The sequence below is a fragment of the Carassius gibelio genome, chromosome B18, assembly GCF_023724105.1.
Source record: "Carassius gibelio isolate Cgi1373 ecotype wild population from Czech Republic chromosome B18, carGib1.2-hapl.c, whole genome shotgun sequence".
Lineage (NCBI taxonomy): Eukaryota > Metazoa > Chordata > Actinopteri > Cypriniformes > Cyprinidae > Carassius > Carassius gibelio.
Window position 1 is genome coordinate 22755666 of NC_068413.1, and position 26179 is coordinate 22781844.

General features: G+C 37.1%; 1 protein-coding gene across 3 annotated transcripts in view; it reads right to left on the minus strand.

Moving 5' to 3' along the window:
* Nucleotides 1-1365: 1365 nt before the first annotated feature.
* The window catches only part of LOC127977869 (transmembrane protein 255B), a 28204-nt gene continuing 3390 nt past the window's right edge, over nt 1366-26179 (minus strand). For all 3 annotated transcript variants that reach the window (XM_052583051.1, XM_052583050.1, XM_052583052.1), the window contains exons 3-9: nt 21322-21384; nt 14635-14724; nt 13387-13467; nt 12964-13049; nt 9025-9184; nt 4738-4875; nt 1366-2440 (exon numbers count right to left, since the gene is read on the minus strand). In XM_052583051.1, coding sequence (XP_052439011.1) covers nt 2270-2440; nt 4738-4875; nt 9025-9184; nt 12964-13049; nt 13387-13467; nt 14635-14724; nt 21322-21384 — 789 coding nt within the window. In that variant the 3' untranslated portion in view covers nt 1366-2269. The remainder of the gene's footprint in view (nt 2441-4737; nt 4876-9024; nt 9185-12963; nt 13050-13386; nt 13468-14634; nt 14725-21321; nt 21385-26179) is intronic.

A 26179-nucleotide genomic window follows, 5' to 3' on the forward strand; every position in this document is an offset into this window, starting at 1 on the left:
AGAACCATTTACTTCACTCCTGAATGAATCAGCCATTTGAACGAATTAAACGACTTAATCATCAAGACATTTACCACCACCTACTGGCAGTTTTAGTTTATTTAGAGTATCATTTCATTAAAGAAATAATTAAGTATTTTCAAAGTAATAATACATAAATTAAGAAAACAAATTAAAGTTATAGTTCACCCAGCCAAAATGACAATTCTGTCATAATTTACTCAAATATGGTCTAAAAGAGTATATGTAATAAATTTTATCCCAATATTTCTTGCTGAACCTACTTTTTGTAATCCCTGTTTGATGCTTTGCACAACAATGACTTTAAATGATCTTTTAAGAGTAATTTCTACAGATTTGATGTGTGATTATTTATATTAATTTATCACCACATCATGTAATTAATTAGATTCAAATGTTTAATCACTTACCAGTCATAAAAATAACCTTTTACTCACTTCTGTAGTTGAGACTTGATCACGAAAGATTTGTACGAACATAAATGCATTGAGGTAGATCGGGGGCATATTCCCTTCAAAAACAAAGCTGATCCACTGCATATACTTGAAATAATATAATGTTCATGCACTTCATGTTGTCAGTAACAACAACTGGAATATATTTATATCGATATGGTAACAGGAAAATCATATTTAATCAATGTGATAAACGATTTAGGTCAAAAGTAATCAGAAAGTAGTTTGGTTTTAATACCGAAAATGTGTAATGTAATGGATTACATTACTGACTACAATTCTTGTCATGTGATTTCGAATCAGTAACACATTACAATTTGTAAATAATCTGCCCAGCTCTGTCTGTCTTTCATCAGCAATAAACCATAAACCTCAAACGCTGCAACATAAATCAAAACAACATGAATCAAAACCTTCAAAAGTAGGTTGTCACCGAAAAAAAAAAAAAAGAAGAGGACAAAGACAGAGCGAACAATCCCTTTCTGTTGTCTTTGCACATAGGGTTAGTGGACACATGGAATATGTATAAAACCTGACATTAATTGAAACGACATTGTAATTGAAGCAGGTAATGATTCAAAATGCATGATGTCAGCTAATGAGGTCCATTTGTGGAGTACAATGAGCAGAAAACTGACTTGCTGTCAGACTCGGAAACCTCGAACTGAACACTCTGAACTGTTCTGTGCTCAATACTGTACTCTCTCAGAATAGAAGATATTTAGAGTCTTTTGCTGCTTTTAACTTAGATTAGATGTCTATATAAGTCACTGAGGTCAAAAAATGCTATTGTCTGTGGAGTTTTAATGTCAATACAGTACAAGAGTATCATTTGAATCATTAGATTCATGTCATATGCGATTGTGTCAGTGAGAAGCAAAAACGTGTGTGGATAAAACAGCCTGAAATTTATTTTCTGCCTTAAAATATAGCTTTAAGAGAGTAAGAGCTGTTCTTATTATACTGCCAAGTACATAGCCTTTGGTATAAAATATAAACTGATTCTTTTAACAGAGCTTGCACAAAAATAAGACTTGTATAAAACTAAAATACATCAAAGTATAAAACCTTACATAGTGACAACAATTCATGTCAAAAGAAACATATACACACATCATATACAAAACATCTAGATTACATTTTAAAAGTTTGTTCCTATCCCTTGCTTTCAAAAAGTGCTTCAAGAAAACCTCAAGTTGTGATTTTGAAGTATGGCAGAATTAAACAGATTGATGAAAATGAACATTATCCTGTGGAGAAGTTAGTTCAAAATGAGTCACAGTCTACAACTGATTGTAATGAGTCTCTAGAGTTATAGCTTTTTTAATTTGTTTTATAATGTGATATTTACTGTATAGCAATTGCAAGAACTAGACTTGGCAGCCTTATATGACTTTTAAAGACAACATGAAATGGCATTAGCATTGCATTTCTTCAATAAATGTCTATAATATAGCATATTTGTAAATGAAATGAAATATCCACCAGAAAACAAGGTAGAGCGGGGTTTGACTGGGTCATGAAAAGTAGAAAAATGCAATTAGTTAACATTATTTTTTCCCATCCACACAGGCTTGCAGTAGAAAAGACATTGTTTCACCATTGTTTTCATTAAAGTGAAGAAAGCGAAAAGCCATTTTGATGAAAGATTAAGAAAACAAGCCATTTTCTTGAGAACATGCTCAGATGGATCTTGCACAATAAGACCATGGACAAGCAAACAGCTCATTTTGATTTCATGTTGTGTTTAAGGAGAGTTCAGTCTCAAGGTCTTGGGTTTGGATTCAGATGTTCTAAGCTGAGAAGCTGGAGGTCTTGTAGGGTAGCAGGTTGTAAAGGGGGGCAAAGGGAGGAGGGTTGGGCTGTGCATGGGATGCATCTGCTGATCCTCCTGGAGATACACTGGATCCTGCAGCAGCTGGAGATACACTAGATCCTGCTGGAGACACATACAGCGACGCCCTCTGGAGAAAAGAAATTGTTTTAATTATTTAATTATTTGTAGCTTTTAAACTGCACATTTCACTTTTTCAAGATTTATGGACTGAACACTGAGGAGATGTTTTCCATCAGCTCTTTTTCCAGCAAACTATTGTCTTCAGGTCTGTTGTGTAACCTAGTGAGCTACTTCATTGTCTGCTGTAAATAGAGCACACAATAGAAAAACATTGGGTTAAATGGTGCATTTGATTTAAATGTAGATTTAGCAGTACCTTTTTGGTACATCCACAATCTTGGATGAAAGTTTTCATTTAGATTGCCATATTGGATTCTGTAATTTGGAATTCAAGCCAAAATGAGAAGTTGAACGGGTGGGCCACTGATTGATTCTTAGAAATAAAGATTTTAAAATGGGTTTTCACAGCGATGCTACAGAATAATTGCTTGGTTCCTCAAAGAACCTTTCACTGAAAAGTTCCTAAAAGTTAAAATTACATTCCTAGTGTGAAGAATAATTTGGTAATCTAAAGAACCTTCAAAGATCCTTCAATGTTCAATGTTTTTCATGGAATCATTGATGCAGAACTTTCATTTTTAAAGGGAAAATTCACCCCAAAATTCACCACCTCATTAATTGATCACCTTCATGTTGTTCCAAACCTGTACGTCCTTTGTTCATCTTTGGAAAACAAATGAAGTATTGTTGATGAAATCTGAGAGCTCTCAAACCCTCCATAGACAGCAATGATATTACCATGATCAATGCACATAAACCTAGCAAGGACATCAGTAAAATAGTCCATGTTACATCTAGACATGTATTCGGTAATGCAATATATAATGGTAATAAATATGCACGATATTGTTATCATGGGTACTTCTAAATACCATGAATAGTTATATATTACTCAGAATTTATTATATATTATTATATAGTTATATATTACTCAGAATTATTCAGAATTTGGAATGTATTTTAAGAATAGTTTTCCCATCAGCTGGTCAAAATGCACAACACTGCTGTATGCTGCTCGAAAGAGGTGGCTCTGATGTAAACAAGCATGTATGAGAAGCACATGGGGGAACACAAGAGAGATGCACTGAGTTAAAGCACATTCACTCTCTGACAGCAGATGGCGCTAAACTACAGAAAATGCAGTCCTTACCCTGGAAACCCCATAAATAAAGCAGCTTCCTTACTTTCTAATACATATTTAAATAGCCATTCAGATTTGTGTATTCTATGGTGCTCATCACAGCGCCAAATTCAATATTTAGAAAAAATATGCTATTTACTTTCAACCTTTTTTTTTCATTTTAATCTGGACTACAACACGCCCTAGATATTGTTTGTAAGTGTTTTGATTCTTTATTGTTCATTCACACTTTTTATTTTTTTTTAACAAAGATATTGCTTTATTGTATTTAAATTTTCTGTTATTTTTGTTGTAAGAAAAAACTATTAAACCAGTTATACTGTATTATGTCCACTTTTTAAAAACAAAATGTCATATACAATGTACCATGATAAAAACATTAGCAATTAATCACAACACGAAAATGTTATATAAAATTTCATATCCCTAGAGACAACAAGGACTGATGGAGCTACGAGAATACTTTTTGTGCACAAAGAAAACAATAATAACATAATAGTTATAGTTTTCTTTGCGCACAAAAAGTATTCTCGTAGCTCCATCAAGCCAAAGTACTGTATTCTTGAAGCTCTTACATGTTTGGAACGACATTAGGGTGAGTAATTAATGACCGAGTTTGCATTTTTGGGTGAACTATCCTTTTAATAGTGTTGAGCTGATCATATAATAATGTGATAATTTTTCATATATAAATATGTTTAACTTATTAGGCTGTATAATCCTATTCTCTTAGTTTATTTGTTGCGTTCATGATGAGAACGGCTGATCAGATGCTTAGTGATGTGTGTTTGAGTTGGCCAGAGGAACTTTTGTGGTGACGCTTCCAAAAGAAACTTCAGATCACTCAGCAGGGGTGAGAGTGCTGGAAGATCCATGATCTGGGATTGGTTGGACTTCTGGCTGGCGTTCTCGGCAGGGCAGGGGTGTGATCGGGACAAGCCCAAGGATCAGTATACTTAGGCACAGTTTTATAAGAGAATGCTGTGGGATTTTGGATGGGGATCTCTCTGTGAGCACACACCGCATCATCAGGGGATTTGATAGGGACACTAATTTTATGGTACACAAAAAATCTGCAAGTCTCCGCAACTGAATCATACCATAAAAGACCATGAGTTGAATCTGTGTGTGTGTATGTGTGTAAGTTAGTGTGATCTACTGACCGGGTAGAGCTGGTGTCCTGCGTGTGAGTTTGGATCCATTAGCAAGGGTGCAGTGGGAGAAGAACAGCTGGCCCCATCAAAAGAGAACAGAGATGAACCTCCCAACTGGGACACATCAAGACCGACCACCCCACTCTTCTGCAAAGAAGAAGAAAAACATATAAGATCCTCTCTGGCTGCCATATGCCAAAAAAAATATTTACCAAAACAGTTTATCTATACATTTGCCCCAGAAAGTATAGTTTACTTCTGCGTTCCAATCCTGGAAATGTGAAAAGGGTCTATTGTTTATTGGTATATCGCTGTTGCACCGAGCAATTTTGTGTGTTTGCATAAAAGCCAATGGAATCAAGTTTTAATTTGATTTATATGTATGCAAGCAATCTATTTTGTAGCTGATGATCCTTTAAGTGACATGAAAGTCTTGGATTTTAAAAGCTAGCTTAAAAAATTTAGAATGGAGGACAACAGATGTAAACACAAAAGTGTGTACATTAAAGTTTATGCACTCTTTTAAGCTATCGTAAACCCATTTTGTGACTTATGCCGTAAGCCATATATAACTCGACTGCTCGTCTAGGGAAAAATTCATTCAGCAGTGGCTGAACTGGCACAGTTTCCCCCCATTGCTGAGACACATTTCCTGAAAGCAATACCACATTAATCAAAACTATAAACACAAAGCCAAAACCACCAACTCAGTGTTGCAAACCTCAAGCTATTAAGACAAAATTAAACACTGTGTTAAAAAAAAATGTTCAATTCAAACACAAACCATCAAATACACTGAACGCAATTACACACGGTGAGATCTGTTTAAACGAAACAGTTACAATGGTTAAGGACACTGAAATTAATATAGGGTCGGTCAAAGAAATATGTATATATCTTGAATCTGCAATATTATGTTCATTGTATAAAGTAACATTTCTACAACTACATCTAAATATCAAGAATTTTCCGTTTACAGTTGTGGTTTTGTGTTTATAGAGCCATAGTTTGTTGTGTACTGGCTATTGAGAAAACAGAATAAACATGTCAACTAGTAACTTTAAACCGGACACACAAATGGATTAGCTGGTCACGAAGAGTAAAGATCTGACTGATGAAGACAACACTGAAAGTGTCAGAGATATTTAGCTGAATCAGCAGAAAAATGTCCAAACATTTACAATGTCTTCACACGGATTTCCCAGTTGATAAATTATGCCACAAATAAGCCCAGAAGTTTCTCTTCATTGTACTTCGCTGACAGATTTTTAAAGGCCTTTCGAGTGGTCCAAAAGAATTGTGGTGATTTATGTGATGCGCCATCCAATTTTGTCCCACTTATAATCTTCAAAGCAACGCTATTTTGACCTTTGTGAAAAATTGGACCAATAAAGGTACCTGTTTTCCTTTCTTTTTCAGAAGCGATTCCAGAAGAACATCTGCGCCTTCAGCACTAATCCAATGAGAGTAGCCTTTAAAACATAGTTGGACTTCATCTGTCATCTGTCATTTCATGTACGGATTCTGAAAGATTGGAATCTCTGTAGTTATTACCAGGGTGGACGTGTCTGGATGTGGGTGTTACAGAAGGTCATGTGCTCAGGATGTGTGCACTTACTGAAATAAGACTTATAATATTAATCAATTAGAATAATATAAGTTATTTTACTCAAGTTAGGTCAGCAAAATATCTTTAGCTTTAGTTAGTCTTCGATGAAGGGCAAGGTTGTGTGAGGCAAAAAAAAGTCATTTGAATAGGATTAAAATTTCCCATGAAGTCTGGTGCACTTTAGAGCTTATTATGGCCATGCATGAACTGGCAAGTTAAAATTAAATTAAGTGATTGAGAGCTTTACTGACTTTAAAGTGAGCACTCTTTTTGTTTTTCCTACTTCTAACAGAATAAGCGGCCATGTATTATATAAAGTGTAGAGAGTGATAATCACATTCAAATGCAGCAATGAATTATCATTCCTTGTGTCACTCTCAAAATTGGAATGATTGAGAGTGATAATCATAGCAACAGATTGGACAGAAAATCTAATATGTCAAAATAGATCCATGCATTAATTCTCACAGTGTTCATGCAAATGCAAAAATGTAATGCAAGATTTGCCACAGCAATACTGAAACCCGAAAACAGAATCAGAATAAGGTTAGAATAAGTTGGCATGTTCTTGCAAAGTTACTTAAAGTCTTTAGAAAGTCGGTTTAGGGTCCATCACAAGAAAGATTTTGCAGATATCAAGCAGACAGTTTACTAATACTCTAATGAGAGTTAGTAGACATGTTGGTGCAACGTTATTCATCGTAAACAGAGTGTTCAAATCAAAATAACGTGTTAGCATTACTAGTAGGGAAGCACGATAAATATCGATACAATATTTAATGTGCATCTCATCAGTAAAGTTCTGTAATCAGCGGTAAATCTCTACACATGCTTTTTTTGCACAGCTTGTCAGTAAACAATGGCTCTTTTTCACTAATAATAACATTTTATTCATTTATTTTAAAGAATTCTATAATAATATAATATAATAATAATTGATAGTTAAAGGGTATTTTCCAACAGATTTTGATCGTATAGAAATTGGTGCAAGTGTTTTGGAAAATCGTACTGTTACACTAGTACAATAATAACCTCATTTTTAATTAGTACATTAAATATGTGTAGTGTAGAATCTGTGTAATATACAGATATTATTTAAAAATGAAAGAAAAATAAGTAGGCATAACCTAACTACCTTAAAACGAATAAATCCTTCCTCTCAGGTAACACATCAGTCAAACGTGGGGATGACCGTTTCTGTTTGTAGGAGGAACTAGAAAGCTCATGGACAAAACTAATACACCAACATCCTTGAGCAGAATCTGGTTTAGGCAGCCAAACATCTGCATATAAAATAAATAAACTACATTTCCCGTCCTTCAACACAGGAGGATTTAAAAAAAAAAAATCTTTGCAGCTGTTTTTTTCTTCAATCAATCAACAAAAGCAGAAACAAGAATCTCACCATAAATTCACAAGAGATCACACACACTTTCTCTCTCTTTCATAGCTGAGAATGTCACTTTCAGTTAAACGCATGCCAGATATCTCCCGGTGGGCCTTTAAACCAGTTTGACTATAAGCTCTGCAGATGATCCAGCAAGTCTGGGCTTTAATCAGCCAGAGAGGACCCACATCACACCCTCCTGATCTCACTCCACTGACTCAATGCAAGGGTTTGCTGCTGACTTCCAGGACAGCCACTGGAACAGCACCTCCACACCTCCGCTCCTGCAAGTTGATTTTCTCTTCTCCAGCTTAGGTCACTGAATGAGCAATGCCTTGTTGTTCCTTCAGAATAGGGCTAAAAGTTACTTTACAAAAGCTCTGTTTCTCTCCGGTGGAATGAGCTGAGGCCATCACTTCTTTTAAAAAGCAGCTGAAGACAGACCTCTTCCGCATGTTAACTGCCCCACACACATTTAAACAAATGCACTTACCAAAAAAATAAAAAAATAAACAAATAAATCTCTACAGTTCTGCTTTTCTCTTGTTTGCATCCTTAGTCTAATTTTCTGATAACCCTGGAACTTGTCTTGTTGTCATAATCTTTGTCATAGATGAAAATTAAACTCAATATTGGCCAAACTTAGATTTTTATAGGATGAAAACACTGTTTTAAACCTTTGTAGATTTTTCTGGATTTTGGAAAGTATAAATATGTCCTGTATAAAACCTGTACACTTGCAAATACAATCTCTAAGTATTAGAGTTGTGCAAAGTGCCCTATAGTGAACAATAATTATACTTACATTTATTTGAAATTAATTTATTGTATGTTTAGTATACTAAAAATACACACAAAAACATATTCATGTACTTAATATAAATACACTGCAGTTTTACTTTTGCCATTCTAAACTGATTTACGTAAAGTCCAGCTAAAGACACAAGTGCAATTGATTGCGCTAAAGTATACTTCAGGTACACTTTAAATGTCTTGCATTTAAAGGCTGATATTATTCAAAGATCATATAATCTCATAATTAGTCACATTAAAACATAGGCTTAATATTAATAAATGTGCATTGCTTCAAAAGTAGTACTCCAAAAAAAAGTTCAATTCTATTTTTTTCATCAGTGAGTCTCAAGCGATGTGTCAGTAAATATGTTAATAGATTTGAACTATAGAATGAAATATTTAATTACTTAATTACAAAATTCAGATTTTAAGAAATGGACTTTTGATGCCTGCTAGTTATTTGCATCCTGTTTGTTAACTCTGTGTGAGTTTTTGCGTGCCTCACCATGTCTTTGATACTGCCCAGTACAGCAGTGGTCAGGATTCCACACACGAAGGCCAGCAGGTTAAGTGTGGTCAGGACCCAGAGGAGAACATACAGAGAGAAGACCTCCTGACAGCTCTGCACACCAACAAACTCATAGTAATTGTTCAGATATCCTCCACTGAAAAAGAAAGCAAGAAAACATTGGCACGGTATTATACGTTTATGTGCTATTAATAACTTATTGACACTAGAGATTCTCAAGAAAGTGTAGGTGGTTCATTGTCGTGCAAAACTCACTCACTGTAGAGCAAATGATTTGAAATGAAGTCTATCATGACAACGCTGCTGCTGCAAAGCAGTTACACTAACAAGAAATGCTATTGCCAATTCATACGGCAATATGGTGCTGTGAGTATTTGAGACATACTGCTGCTGCACGAATAGCATATATAATGACTAGGGCTGGTTAATAGGGCCACATGATGTGGTGATTAATTAATTGAATTAATAAATTAATCACACATCAAATTTGGCTGAGAAATTACTCCCAATAGATAATTAAAAGTCATTGTTGTGTAAAGAATCAAGCAGACATTATAAAACGTAGCTTCGGTGAGAAATATTTTGTTTGATATAACTTATACATATACTATTTTGGACCATGAGGGTGAGTAAATGATGACACAATTTTCATTTTTGGTTGGGTGAACTATACCTTTAATAATTTATTTTATTAATTTTATTATTATTACTATGGAAATCTTAAATTATTTCTTTAATGAAATGATACTCTAAATAATAAACTAAAACTGCCAGTAGGTGGTGGTAAATGTCTTGATGATTAATTAATTGAGCCATTTATTCATTTGATTTGTTCAAATGGCTGATTCATTCAGGAGTGAAGTAAATGGTTCTTTATGAATGGTTCATTGAATCATTAGGCTTGTTCGACTTGAAGTGGGTCATCACCATTGGACTGATCGGTGCGTGACATCAAAGTACCCCGAGAGCTATAGAGATCAGACAGCTCCTTATGATTTTGAATCGCTCTCGCGGTACTTTGATATACAGTACACCAGTTCAAGTGCAGTGCCAGTTCAAATCAAATTAGTTGTCATTAATCATCTCTATAAAATTACCCATGTTGGTCTGGGGCGGGGCAAGTGCGCTAAATGTGTTAATAATTTTAACACGTTATTTTTCACCGTAATTAATTAATCAAATTAACGGGTTAAATTACCAGCCCTTATAATCAGGCGGATTTAGTTAATTGGGGGTCCCAGGCAAAATATAAGAATGGGGCCCTATAGATTTTCACACATTTTCTTAGATCAACCTTGAGGTTTTCTTTTTTGTTTTAATGCTTGCTGCTGCACAATGGTGCCCAAAAGTTGTGTCCAATGTTTCTAAATTTTTTTATATTAATGTTAAATGTCTTTAGATACATATATCAAGAGCACGGTCACAAATGAGAACAAAACAGCGTTGGATGAAGTGGATTAGAGCCCCTAAAACAGGAGCAATTCACAGTGATGAACCTAAACTCAGTGAATTTAATCACTGACCTGATAAAAACAAAAACAATAAATAAAACATTAAACAAACAAAAATTATAGAAAGCTTTAAATTACTGCTTTAAAATGAAATATTTCAAATCAAAAATAGAAACTCTTTTATTATGAAATCCGTGGATTTCTCTTTAAAGGGGGGTGAAATGCTCGTTTTCACTCAATATCCTGTTAATCTTGAGTACCTATAGAGTAGTACTGCATCCTTCATAACTCCAAAAAGTCTTTAGTTTTATTATATTCATAAGAGAAAGATAGTCTGTACCGATTTTTCCCGGAAAAACACGAGCGCCTAGAGGCGTGACGTGTGGGCGGAGCTAAAGAATCACGAGCGCCAGTAGGCTTTTGTGTTGAGCGCGTCTGGAAGCTGTGAACAAGAGCAGCATCAGCAAAGGCTTCTCTATGTGGTATGTACTGAAACTGTATATTTTTGCTTAGCGGTTTTGGAAAATGACTAAGTTCCACTTTGTCGTCTTTTTTTTTTTTTTTTTTTTTAAGCTGTACATGTGGAAAGTGCAGTTTGATAACAACATCGCATGTTGTTTACTTGATGCGCTTACGCGCCGATAGCTAAGTAAACAACACAGAGATATTTGAAGCAGTTTTACTCACCGCCTGCGGTTCCAACACACGATCGTGACCCTTTTCCGTTGGGATTGCATTATCCTTAAGAAATAAACGATGTGCAAATCCAGCGTCAACCTGGGCCTTGTTTGTAAAACAAGCATCTTTGAAATGCAGGGAACAAACAAAAACACTTGCACAACTCTGTTGATGCTCTGTAAAAAATAAACTCCATCCACTGTTCCCTTAATGCTGTTTCTCTTTTGGTAATCTGTGCAGGGTTGTCTTGCCCTGGCAACCAAAAACACACTCCTTTTGTGACATTTCGCGACGCTCTCGCTCTTATCAGTGAACGTCTGTTGTGCTCTCAGTGCTCTGCTATACGGGAGCGCGCGCTCTTCCGGCAGACGCGCCCTTAGCACCCATATAAGGAAATTCCGCTCCATCTAACGTCACACAGAGCCATGCTCGAAAAAAACTTTCCGAAACTTGTGACAAACCGGAAGGAGTATTTTTGGAACAGAAATACTCCTTCAAACGTACAACTTAATTTTTTAAACTTTGTCCATGTTTAGCATGGGAATCCAACTCTTTAACAGTGTAAAAAACGCAGTATGCATGAAATAGCATTTCACCCCCCCTTTAAAGGCACATCCAATAAGGCGAGTCATTTTTTTCATCACCATAACTGATGGATATCTAAAATATAAAAATAAGGAAAAGCCTAAAACAGGCCTGATTATAATTTGCATTTTATTTTATAATTCCGTACAATTAAAAAAAAAATACACAAATGATAATGGCATATATAGGCTATTTAAAACTTTGTCCTATAATTGTATAGCTTGCTTTAGGATTTTCTGCAACACAATTTTGTATGATAGGTAAATTATTAGCCTTTTAATTTTTTTTACCCATGTCATGAATTAATTGTATTCCCATTTGAAAAATAGCCAACAAATTAATTGATTGATTTCATGAAAGTGCTTATAGCACGATTTTATGCTTCTATTTGGCATAATATTTCTATGCAGAAATTTACTTCAGCATTCAAAATACTGATAAAATTCATAATTAATGGCATGGCTGATTCAGTTGACAGAAATACGGGACACATACAGGACTATGATAACTGCTGAAATGTTTGCGGGGCAAATCGGAGGTCTGAGCACTCATGGTACTCTGTACAGCTGTAACACCAGGCACCATGGACTCGGACAGTGGTTGTGGGAATAGCGCTTAATGCACAACTCCTATATGAAAAGTATTTTAGGGGGTCCTCTGGCTTTAGGCACCCAGGGTGGTCACCCACCTTTGCCTAATGGTTAATTCTGCCCCTGCTAATAATAACCTATAGCAGATCTATACAGGTGGAGCTGGGGAAGTGGAGCGATTCAGAGGAACTCTCAAAGCACACTGCTCTTGTGAATGCTAACCAGCCATTTAAATGTAAAGCAGCAAGCTCATTGGTTGCACTTGCAAAATAAAACAATCAGCCTTTACTAAGCAGTTTAACACTGTGAATATCATCAGTTTGCGTTAAGGACCCATCAGCCTGCGCCATCAAGAGTTTTATGACAGAACTTGGTATTTATATGCTATTTTTAATACTCATAGTAAGAGATTTGAACCCTTATAACTACAAGTATGAATAATATTAATAGAGATACTTGCAAAAACTAGAAAAAAAAAACTAGTAAAAGAATTAAATAAATTTTTGGTTACTTTGATGTTCAGCAGTCGACAAATAACAACTCGTATTAAATTATTGTTGAGTTTTTCCATAAAGTGTCTGTGTTTCTTCACCAATATGTGAATTACTTACTTGGCGCAATCATACAAATCACAACAGTAACACGTTCCACTCCGAACTTTCATATTACATGACTCAGTTAGTCCTTGACATGGAACCTACAAAACAATTGAGCATCTTTTAGAAATCAAACGCTATATACAAACCTCACTTTTTTTATACAAACAAAATGTTTTGTGCACACATTTTCATTCAGCTGTCTCTAGTTATAACTAACTACTTTTATAACATCAAATTATGATGCTAATTTAACGGCATGTAATAGCTCAGAGCATCAATTCATCCTCCAAGGAACTAAATCGACTTAAAACAGGACTTTAGTCCTCATCAATAACCTGGTTGAAAGACAGCTGTTTAGGTGGGCACTTTTGATAAATACTGTATACAAATATATTTTACAGAGCTGAACATAGAAATCAGGAGGACTTGACTCACTGTAGCGTAGTAGTTCTCATAGATGTAACTATTTCCACTGGTGTAGAACTGACATCTTCCTGCCTTCATTGGACGCATATCCTGTTGAGAGTGCAGGTAATGTCTTCAGTTTTACATTGCCTTCTGCAACTGCATTTAAACATTTTATTTTTCTTTAATACAATGCCTCTTCCTTTCTACCCCTACTATGTACAACCACTACATAAAAAACAGGGGAAAAAATCAATTTATTTCTTTTCTCTACATTTCCACTCTAACTTGTACATTGTTCATGAATATAAATAAGAAGCTCAAAGTGGGCATTTCTTATCATCACACTGAGTTTTCCCTCAAACTCATCAGTCCATCATTCCGCTCTTCATGAGTCACATTCATGCTGGTAAGATGGATGATCTGACTGCTTAATTTTTACCCAAATACTCATCTCTCCGAATGCAGCCCTTGGATTTTGACACTGAAAACTGAACATGTTTTGTAGTCAGCTGAATAAACATAGTAATTTGGTTAAAAAGACTTTGACTTAAGAACTTGTATGACCAACTAACAGTTAGCCAAGAGGTTATCAGTCTTACTTTTTGGTATCAAATTAGACCAAACTATGTTTTTATGTGTGTAAATAGTTTAAAGAATCATTTTGATCACTAAGGACAAGATTTACTAACAACTTACGCCAGCGCAAACCCTCTTTTAACATTAATAAACAGTTATTAGGATTAATAAAAGATTCGTTTTGAAAAGATGTGGACACAATCATTTGTGCGGCTGACCTTATGCATATGCATTTGCAGGAGTTTCCTTTTCAGATGCAAAGTTTATGAGAGGAGGGTGTTTAAATGAATCACGCAACTCCATTTACAATGGTTTGTGCCAATCAGTTTACTGGTATTTGTGCCACTATTTACTTTCCCAAAAGCATGTCTTAATCCAGCTAATTTGCGCTACTCTTGGTAGATTGTGTTAGTCATTACGTAAATTATCCGTCTGCGTCTGTGTTCTTTTATTCATGAAATGTCAGTAAATCACCCGCAGAACATTCCACTCCCATCTGTACTTTTATGGGATTGAGCTCTCACACTAATTTGCCCGGTTTAGTAAATCTGGCCCTAAATTGGCTATATCTCCAATATAGTAATGGTTGCTTGGGTTTTCTGTTCGCTTGATGCTGCTTTGATAAGATGTTCTGAACAGTGGTGGGGCGGTTGCTAAGGTTGTTTCTATGTAAAAATGTTTCATAGTCGCTGTACTTACAATGTTGAGTAGGATGAAAATGCCATCAACCAGAAGACACAGGAAACTGGAAATTATCCCAAAACTCAGGAACACAATGGCCGCAATCAGCTGGACAGAGAAAGAAAAATGGATCACAGATACAAATGTAGATTTGTGTTGACAGCCAAAAAAAGATGCAATCTTTATTTATTTATAGTACATTTTCCCCAATATTAATTACCTGCAATATGCATTTTTATTTCTTTTGATTTTTTAAAATAAATAATGGAATAATAAATAATAAAATATAAATAATACACAATAGGACAATATAATAAATTATATATTCATATAAACATTTATAATACATTATTGCTTTGATTAAATACCAAATGTGTTAACATAGAGCTATTACATGAAGCACTAATGCACAACAAGTGAATTACTGTATTATTGCATGCTGATGATCACAATCATCTTAAATAATACCTATATTGTCAGGATCCTGCCCTGACAGCCCTGTCCATCTTGTCTCTGTTCCATGTTTCTCTGTTTGTTTTGTGTCTAAGCACATGGTTCTGTCTTTGTTTGTGTCTGCCACGTGCTCCCCTTGTCCCACCTCCTTGTTACCCCTGGTCACGCCCCCTTGTTTAGCCCTTGTCTGCTTGATTGTTTTCACCTGATCCTCATGTGTACTTTCCTATATATTGGGGTTTCTTTCCTTGTGTCTCTGCTGGTTCGTTTTGGTGTTTACCCATCTCTTAGCCTAGAATTTATCCCTTTGAGCTTGATAATTATTTTGATATCTTATCTAGTTGTTTATATCCTTTTTGGTCCTTAGCTTTGTCTAGTTTAAAAGAAAAGGAAGTCTTTTTGTGTATTCTAATCTAGTTTTGTTTCTCATTCGATTTAAACTTTCATTTATTCTTGCTTAAGTGATTCCAGTTTTGGATTGAGTTTTGTTCTTACTCTTGGATTATAGCTTTGGTTTTCTTTTGCTTTGTTCTAATTTTGTCTTCAATTGTCTGTGTCGTTTTGAGTCTTGTTTTTGTGTATTGTCCTGTCTTGGCCCCACTCGGATTTCCTGACCACTGTACCCCACTGCCTGGAAGCAGCTCACCTCTCTCACGTGTCAAGTCTCTGGTCGTGTGAGTCTCTACCTGGCGACTAGTCTGGTGACGTTGCAGTTTCACTTGAAGCTACGAGTTTCCTGTGTCTTCCTGACCCTTCCTCTGGAGCTGCCTACTCTGTGCTTGGGCCTGTGGTCATCTTGGTCTGTCTCAGTGGTCATCCCTCCTGCCCGTATTGTTGTCTGCCCAGCCCATCTGTTTGAACTGTTTCACTGCAAATTCCCCAGCTGTTCCAGTCTTTGTCTTGTTAATAAAATACCCTTGTCTGCTCATTCTGCATTTGGGTCCCATTTCTTGCAGATCCCTGACATATATAAAACTTCACAGCTTTATTTGACATGAACTGTAATGTAGTATATACTCATACATGTGCACATACACACAGTCTTTGTCCTTGTCCAAAGCCGACAGATTTTTATATGATTCCTGGGGGCGAAATAACAACTCATCCGGCTTTGAAACTAACCATAAATTAAGTATAACTGACAATAACTCAACCAAATTTCATAGTTTATTCATTTTAACATATGATATCCACAGGGACACATCTCTTCTCAGCTGATCGGAGACAGACTGCCAAAAGAAGCTCAACCCACCAACAGAGAAACGTGAACTGAGACAGTAAATGAATGCACTGTATATAAAGGTCAACAGAGGGACAGAGAGCAGAGTAACAGGAAGGAAGGAAGATGAAAGCACAATGTCAACACTTAGGATCTGTGCTTCTTGTTCAGTTAAGTGAAATCTATACCAGATGTGAATTACAGTTCAAAGATGGGAATGAGGACGATATTCAAATTAAGTAAAACATTAACAAGCATATATTTTTGACCAAACTATGACTATATGTGTTTTTATTTTCAGTTGACTCTTCGTTAAGATCTGCCTGGGGGCATAATCTTGTCTCACCAATGGCAGATGTCCAGAATATTCAGAAACCTGTTTAAAAACAGTTCTATCATGACAACTTTCACAGGGTTTGGAAAGGTAGTGTACATGAGAATGATAATGTGTTGCTGCTAACATGCTGCTGTGAGCATACGAGTAATATACCATATATGAAATAAACCCCATATACAGCATACATGATTCACCGTGTAACAGATCTATACAGGTGGAGCTGGGGAAGGTGTAGGGTTTCTGAAGCACTGCTACAGCAAGCACTAGCCAAGTATTTGAATGTTGAGCAGCAAGCTCATTGACTGCTGATACAAAAAGAACCAGCTGCACCATGGAATAAAAAAATAAGTGATATTTAACTTTTTGTTGTCTTCACATATCAGCTGCACCATATTTCTCTCCAAAACATTATAATGGGTTACATTATTGTTGTTGGGGAAAGTGGAAATGGTGGAATGGTCAAATATTTTGAAATGAACATACAATAAATATTTAAAATAAGTTTATTAGATAGTATCATATTCATAGAACAAAAAGTGAATTTGAATTTGATTAAATCTGATTGTTGAATTTAAATGGTAAAGAAATGTCAAAATGTTGCTTTGAGAATGAGGGATTTCATTGTCATTTTCCAATTTTTCCTATCTCAACGTTTTCTTTATTTTTTAAATCTAAATTATGTTGGCTTAAAGTACGTCAGCCACAAGCAAACCAGCCTGCCTCAAAACAACTGCTTCAAATGGCCATTTAAAACTCTTTTTTTTCTGTCAATGGTTTTGTTCTAAAACTGCCAGAAATAATGAAGAATACATGCAATGTTTCCCAAAGAGTTTTAATTATCACAAAATTAGGCTTGTTTTGATTTTTGTCAGGGTTAAGATTTCTTCAGGGCAGAAGGATGTTTGTCATTTAGAACTACCAATGCGTAGTTTTTTTATTTATTTTTATTATTATTATTATTATTATTATTATTATTGATTATGCGATTACAGGGGCCTGTACCATGAAGCTGGATTAGGTGGCTAGCCAGCTGTATTTCAGCTTAGTTTCCACCAACCCTGGGTTTAGGTACTATGAAAGTAGCTCAGCTTTAATTGGTGTTCGTTGCCATGGTATCTTACGCTGCACGGCTAACCTGCTCCGGGGCAGGTTATGTTCTGGATTCAAGATCTCAAACTGAAGGTGAACCAATCAGATGTGAGAGAAGTGACACATGTCTGACACAAAGTAACTCCAGTTTATCTTGCTCCAAATTAAAGGTCACATATACTTAAAAAAAAAAAAATAGAATTCTGGCTTTAATGATAATAACTGAGTCATTTTATGATTTATATAATTATTGTGATTCATATTATTATTTATCTCTTACACACAAGCAATTGTAGTTTAACAGTTATTATAAATTATTTTAAATAAATATTAATTTATACAGATCATGCAATATAAATGAGCTGTAGTATCAAAATATTGCACTATTTTAAAAATTACAAATCTGAACTTACATGTTCAAGTCTCTATCACTATATATTTTCAAATGTATAAACTAAGTTAACAAGTTCCACTTGTGACTACACTGATGGAGCAAGATGATTTATTTTATTAGTCCTCCTTCATTTTTCATATGACATTTAAATTTGTCATATTCTTCAATCTCTTTACCTTTAGCAAAACCTTTAACCTTTAGTTTTGAATCTCGCTGGGTCTCTCGCGAGAAGTAAATCAAACGTGCTTTGTGTTGCAAGGCTCGTGATTGGCTGTTCGCCAGTGATGTCACACATTCATGTGCATGCGCTCCACAAACTCAGGATCAAAGCCTGAATTGACAAAGAAAGTTGATGAACAGCATCATGGTACCAACAAAGCCGGACTGAGAGGTTTGGTTTTGTCAACTCAAAACTAATCCTGTAACTCTGAATTTGTTCAGCTACCATCATGGTACAGGCCCCTGGTCTCCAAAACAAAGTTGGGCATATGACAAACAAAGTTTTATTGGTGATTATCTAATGTATCACATTTTATCGGCAACTATGAAAGAATTTATTAAGTGAGTTTTATGCATTTAAGATGAAATAATTGTTTGTTGGTGCCAGCAAACTTTCAGTGCCAAGCTCTGAAGTTATTTCAACAAAGTAGCACATGAAAACAAAACTCAAGAACACAATAAAAGTTGTAGCAAGATGTGGTACATTAGCTTTTTTTAGACCTCACACCATATGTTTTTATCAAATCACTTAGCTACTATTATTTCTCTTCTTTTTTTTTTTTTTGGTTGGAGCCTAATGATCAATAGATTATTAGAACTTAGACAAATATTAACTTAGAAATCACTTTTTTCTTCTTCTGTGAAACATGAAAGAAGATGCCTTTTCTCCAAACAATGGCAGTCAAGTCACCACAGCTTCAGTTACCAACACTTTTCAAAACTAGCACTTTTGTGTTCCTCAGAAAGGGAAAGTGTATGAAACAACATGAGGGTGCGTAAATGATGAAAGAATGAATGTATCCTGTTACTGTTCTTTGAAAACTCTCTCAACAGCTTGTCCAAAAAGCCCAGATTCTGCCTGTCCAGAGAAACCCTCTTGAGTCTTAATACACTCCCCCTAGTATAACAAATGTTTTCTGGTCTATGAAATCTTTTTCATCAATACACTGGAATTACGGGCTATGAAATTCCCATCTGATGTGGAACATTTTTCTCATCTGTCTGGCCACTTCATGCTGTGCAAAATGTTCTTTCTCCACCTCACCCTGCATTTATGTTTTCCTCTTTCACGGACATGTAACAGTCCGTATCTGGTTTAAGACTTTTATGTTTGTAGCATCTTTTCCAGATATGTTCAGCATGCTCCTGAAGCTGGACCATGATGATCAGAGACAGACCTTTGGCTATCCTGTCAATTTGCCAGTCAATTCTCATGTCTCCTCAACACAGAACAATCTACCAACCAACTAGTCATACAGCACAGCACTGCTCTAGAATGGGGTGGCATTCCACATTAAATATCTAGTTTCTCTGTAGTACACATCAAGTCTTTCCTGTGACCCCAGTAAATCTTTCAGTGATGTAAAATGTAGTTTATGCATGAACTGAGCACACAGACTGACACCAGGCCATAAACACTGGGCAGGAAATCAGCTCATGCTGTGTCTTGCACTCCGTTTATTACAGTGACCCTTCAAATACAAGAAGAAATGGTTCAGCAATTTCCGAAAGTACAAGATTTGGAGGCCCAGATAGAAATATAATGTGGCAAATTTGCCTGAAACACCAATATGGAGCCTGGATATGTATCTGTTCCACTACACCCTTTTAAACCTTTTTTTTTAAGTAGGAAATTTAAATGTTCTGAAAAAAGTGGTAATGGCGGAATACATAACCTAACAGCTACAAAGATAAAATGTTCTGGGTGGTAGCAAATGTACCATGCATTTAAATATGGGTGGTCTGCTTAATTTGGAGTATTTTCCTGAACATCATTATTGTATAAAAGAAAATTGTTTTCTGTTAATGCATGCAAAAATATTTTGGTCAAGAATAAAATGGATTGTGTTACATTGCAAAACAGTATGCATCTGTTAATCATTAAAGGAACCCACTATGTTCTGGTTATTCTATCAATGGCACCTCTGAAATGCTTCTGATTATCCCGGACAATAATTGTGTCCATCATTTTGAAGAAAAAAAATGATGTGTTTGAGTGTCAGGTTTCAGAAACTGTGTGAAAACTAAAACAGCAGCATCTTGGGCTGTTTCTTAGCAGTAATTGGAGTAACCCTAAATTCACCTGCATTTCTGAAAGAAATCAACAGTCCCCATATGGATGCAGGCTTAATAATGTCTTAATTAAAATGCAAAAGAAAAAAAAATGCAGAAAAGTTTATGTGAGGGTTAGGTTTTGGAGTTGGGTTAGGTGATGGAAAACATCTAAGCTAAGTGTATAGACAATAAAAGTCAATGGAAAGTCCCCACCAAAAACCAGATGTGTGTGCGTGTGTGTGTGTGTGTGTGTGTGTGCGCAGGTTTGATTACTTGTGAGGGCCAATTTTTTGAATATGCTCTCACAAATATAGAGAAACATGTCAGAAACCCAACTGTGAAGACATTTAAAGTGTCCACAGTATTTTAAAGGCTCATAAATTGGACAAAATATGTTTTTCATTAAATCTGCTACAAGTTTGTGTGAGGGTTAAGATTAGAGGCAGATCTGATCTTATCAAACCTTTGAAACCAGTGTGAAATTCTGAACAATTACGTGTGCTCTTAGCTATATAAACATGACATACTGTACACAGTAGTCTCCTTTATGATTATTTTGGTATAGAGTTTATGGTTTTTTGAAATTCCATATAATTAAAACATTTAAACATGTCACTAAAAATTATTAAAACCTTAAAACAATTTATGAAACATCACTGAACATCATTTGGCAGATCCGTGGTATAAAAACAGATATATTATATATACTGTATATTATTATATTAGATATTAAATCCTTGTGCTTCACATATTTGCACACTGGAAGCGTGAGATTAGAATGTTTTCTTAACCAGAGCAAACTAAAAGGAAAATAAAAAAGGATACATATTTAGTGAACTATAACTAGAAAGGACCATGGCAGGATCGTGTATCATGCTGATCAGCATCATAAAACAGGAAGACAAAACCCTACTGAAAATGTTACATTGTGATATCTACCAGCTGCTTGCGGTTTTCCTCCAGGCATAATCCAAGAACTCCCAAGAATGATCCAAACGCCAACTGCAATCAGTAGACAGAAGTGAATGTAAAAAGAGAAACAAATGATGCAAAATACTCTAGAGAACATACGCATGACCCTATGAGCACTGGGAATCATTATCATGTTTTTTTTTCCATCTTAAATGACAAGAAAATATGAAGGGGAAGTCTGAAACAAAAACATTTCAAGGATCATGAGATCCTTATGTGTTGTGGAACACATAACCTACCCTCTCCTCAGCATCACGCTGATAACTAATTGTAAGATCCAATCACTTTGGAAGCAAAACTTCTTCATGGCCATCAGCTTATACACTGTAGCTATACTCATAGTCTAAGTCTCCAGCAGGGTATCTGTAGGAGTTGTGGAAAGTTTCACGGACCATCCAAGTTCACATATGGAAAAGAGATGTTTTGGTAAAGTTTGCGGTTTACTTCTCACTGTCAGACTGATTTTATTGTGTTCTTTTTCCTGCTGTGAACCCATTGATAACATTTGACATTGTATCAACAAGAAGCCCGTTGTTTATAATGCCTTGAGCTCACAGATGAGGTCACTAATGCAATTCATTAATTGGGAAAATGTTTGAGTATTACTAAGATGCAACCACTGACACTTGTTGAATTGGTTCATAAAAATGGGTGGAAAATTCTGTCGTTTCTACTCATGTTATTCCAAACCTGTAAGATGCTAATTAAGAAAATTGGAAAACTTAGTTGCTATGTAATTGGAACTAGAGTTTTTAAGTTTCAAAAAGTATGCGTTGTATAATAAAAGTGTATTCAAAATTTATATAAATTCATGGATAATCTCTTTTGTGATCAATCCAAAAGATGTCATCAGTGAATTGAAGGGCCAACAATACTTAAAATAAAGGTACACATTAATTCCCAAATGATTCATTTAGGGACATAGCATTTAATACTTACATATAAGATGATTCTGTAATATACAAATACAGAAAGTATTATTCTGTGATGGCTTGCAACCTTAGTTATAGTCCTAGGTGTCTTAATAGGGCTACAAATATAAGACGTTGCTTGGCCTTTGACTGCCTTGTACTCTAGAAGTGTTTTGAACCTGATTCTAGCAGTGATAGGGAGCCATTGACATGAAACAGTCATGCATTGTGATGTGGAAGTACATGGGAAGCTTGAACAGCTAGTCTGAATTATTCTGGGTAAGCAGCACATTGACAACAACATGGTTTTAAATGAATTCATTTTTAAATGATTTGTACTATAATACTATAACATTTTTAGAGCTGATGTTGCTAAATATAGAGAGAATAAAAGAGGTCCAAGTACTGAACTCCAGTGGATAGTTTCATGTGGAGATGAAGGGGATCCTTTCTATCTGACAGATTCAACTCAAAACAACAATAGACCATACTGACGTTCATTGTATGAACAATTGTCAGAAAATCTTATTAGTTCATGTTGTGTTCCATAGAATAATAATAATACAGGGTTATATGCATACAGGTGAAAGAAATGACAAATGAGTAAAGGTGTAGTCACATTTATCAATGACTGATGAATTTTTATTTGCACAATCCAGTCATTTAGGATGATTGTCGTACATAGATTTTGCAACAGGTTCAAGTTAACCATACAGATTTGCCATGCTGACCAATAGAAAGCAGCTTGGTTTGAAATTAACTTCTGTATGTGTTGTGATTTATACATCACTACACTATAGACAAAATACAATTAACATTTTTTGCCCACAAATTTGCATGTGCCTGCTTTTTCATATTCATTAAATGAGAAATTAACTTGATACTGTGTTAAACTTGGTTCTGTAAATGAAGGGAATTAAGGTGTGGGTCTATGATCACATCTAAAAGACCATGAAAATTACAAAAACCCACATCACACACTTTTTTCACACACACTATTTTCCAAAAGACAGTTTTAAATAATATTTAATTTATAGCATTTACTGTAAAACATAATTTCCTTGGCCATGAACATAATTTTGTCATCTCTGAACACAGGGTAAATCATAAAGTTCTGTGCAAAGGAAAACCGGCTTTCGGCAACAGGATCTTCACATTAACTGCCTCAAAATGCTGTCGGTATGTTGGGTCTGCCTTTCCTGCCAGACCTGAGCGGACACCACATTCTGGTCCGCTCAAATAGCATGACTGTGGTGTCCAACATAAATAGCCAGGGAGGGCTTTCCTCGAGGCACGTTTGTGCTGGTAGAGCACCTCCTGTAACAAGCTCAACCTGCACTCGCTGAGAGCAGCACATGTTTCGGCAAACTGTACTAAGGAGCTAACATGTTGTTATGAAGCAAAGTCCCCTCAGAAGAGTGGATGCTTCATCCGCAGATGATAAAAAAAAATTGGGAGATCTTTGGCAAGGAGAAAGTCGACCTCTTCGCTTCCAAAGACAACTCTCATTGCCCAATTTATTATTCCAAGGACAAGGACATTTTTGCCCATGACTGGCCCAACCTCCTTCTCTATGCTTTTCCCCAGATCGCCCTGATCCTGCAGGTAATCTGATGAATCAGGGAACAAGAATGCAAAGTTCTCATGGTGGCCCTGCTCTGGAGAAACCAGCATTGGTTATCAGAGCTGTCGCAGCTGCTCATAGCAGTCCTTTGGGCCATTCCCCTGAGGCGGGATCTCCTCTCTCAGGCCAACAGGACGATATTGCACCCCAGCCTGAGCTGTGGGCTCTGCATCTTTGGCCACTTGACGGGAACCTGCAGGCCTCCTAGAGTGTGTTCTTAACACCATTTCTCAGCCTAGAGCTTCATCTACAAGACGCCTCTATGCCCTTAAGTGACCAGTGTTCTCCACCTGGTTCCTAACCTGTGGCGAGCTGGACAGCTGGTTGGCAGAAACAACTTTGTTGTCCGTTTTCTGAGGGGGGCTAGGAGGCTAAATCTGCCCCGTACCCTCACTGTCGCTAAGGGAGACCTGCCCACTGTCCTGAGGGTCCTGAAGGGTCCTCCCTTTGAGCCACTGCAGTCTGTTGACCTTCAGTCCCTGTCATTGAAAAGCGCCCTCATCCTTATCATCATTATTATTATTATTATTATTAATATTGAAAAGAGCTGAGAATATTTTTTCAGGTTTTTTGGGGGGTTAATTGAAAGAACATCATTGTTTGTTACATTTGTTACATTTAAATTTATTTGTTATATTTTATATTATTTACATCAAGTTTTTGAATGGTATAGTATCAGAATCAGAATCAGAATGAGCTTTATTGCCAGTTATGTTTACACATACAAGGAATTTGTTTTCATGACAGAAGCTCTGCAGTGCAACAGAATGACAGCGACAGATCAAAAAACACATAATAAAATAATAAAAAATACAAATAAGTAGGTAAGGAATGACAATAAACATTCCTTACCTACAGTAGTGGTGTATATTGTTTTGAAACTTCATAATGTTTCACTTGATTATACATTTAGTCAGGAATTTTTATGTTTGGATAAAGTCTAACTAGTGTCACGGGAGGAGCACAAGACAGACACAGTGGGCGTGGCGTCAGGCCTAGGAGAGGCTTTTATTGACAGAAATCATAAAATAACACAGGGAATAAAAGTGGCCAAAGGGGGAAAGTGTCCAAAATAACAGGGAATCTGGTGTCCTCGTCGTGCTGCGGGGTTTGTGTAGGTCGGGCAGTGTTCATCGAGGAAGGGTCCAGGCAAGGGGCGGAGTCCGGCGGCCGCACGCGCTCCCCTCCTCGGTCCGGGGCGCGAGGGGCGGTGGCTTCTCCTAGCGGCCGCGTCTCTCTGGTAGGGGATGGACGGCCTGGCATCCTGGCCCGTCGGCCGTGTATACGGGTGCGGTTCCCATCCGGATCGCGGGTCCGGCAGCTCACGTCTTGGTGGCGCGGGAGTCCCTCAACGCACCCTTCCTGGACCCACGAGGACACCAGTGTGCATGCACGGGGAAGAGACCGGTCTCCTGAGGAGAGGCGCGTTGGGCTTTTAAACAGCGGCGGTGATGAGGCTCCATTTCCTTCAGGTGTGCCCCATCACACGCCGCCAGCCCTGACTCGTGCAGCGCCCCTCCTCTCACACACCCACTCCAGTGGTGAGCCTGGTGAAGGGCGGCGATTTAGGACGGGGTGCCGGTGACAATCAGGGAGGAGGCAGCTGACTCGTCACATTCCCCCTCCCAAGCGACATCCCCGTCCCCAGGGCGCCACCCACACGGGAGTGCTACCATCCTCAACCAGGCTCCAAACGGTCGGAGTGGGCGGGGATTCCTCTCCGGGCGGTCCTCCCTCTCGCAGCGCGCCGGAACAGGGACAGAGAAACCGGGTTTTAGTGACAGCCTCAACCAACCACAGGGCAAAATGACGATAACAGAAGTCACTTACCCTTTAGTGGCTGGGAGGCTGTCCCCGGTTTTCCTCCGTCCCAGTCCGGGTTCTCACGAACATTTGCAAGCAAGAGGGAGTGACGTCACCAGATGTTTCCCAACTGTGCTGTCTAGGCTCCGCCTTGCCCGCATTCTCCACCAGTGTCACAGGAGGAGCACAAGACAGACACAGTGGGCGTGGCGTCAGGCCTCGGAGAGGCTTTTATTAACAGAAATCATAAAATAACACAGGGAATAAAAGTGCCCAAAGGGGGAAAGTGTCCAAAATAACAGGGAATCTGGTGTCCTCGTCGTGCTGCGGGGTTTGTGTAGGTCGGGCAGTGTTCATCGAGGAAGGGTCCAGGCAAGGGGCGGAGTCCGGCGGCCGCACGCGCTCCCCTCTTCGGTCCGGGGCGCGAGGGGCGGCGGCTTCTCCTAGCGGCCGCGTCTCTCTCGTTGGCCGCGGCGCTGGTAGGGGA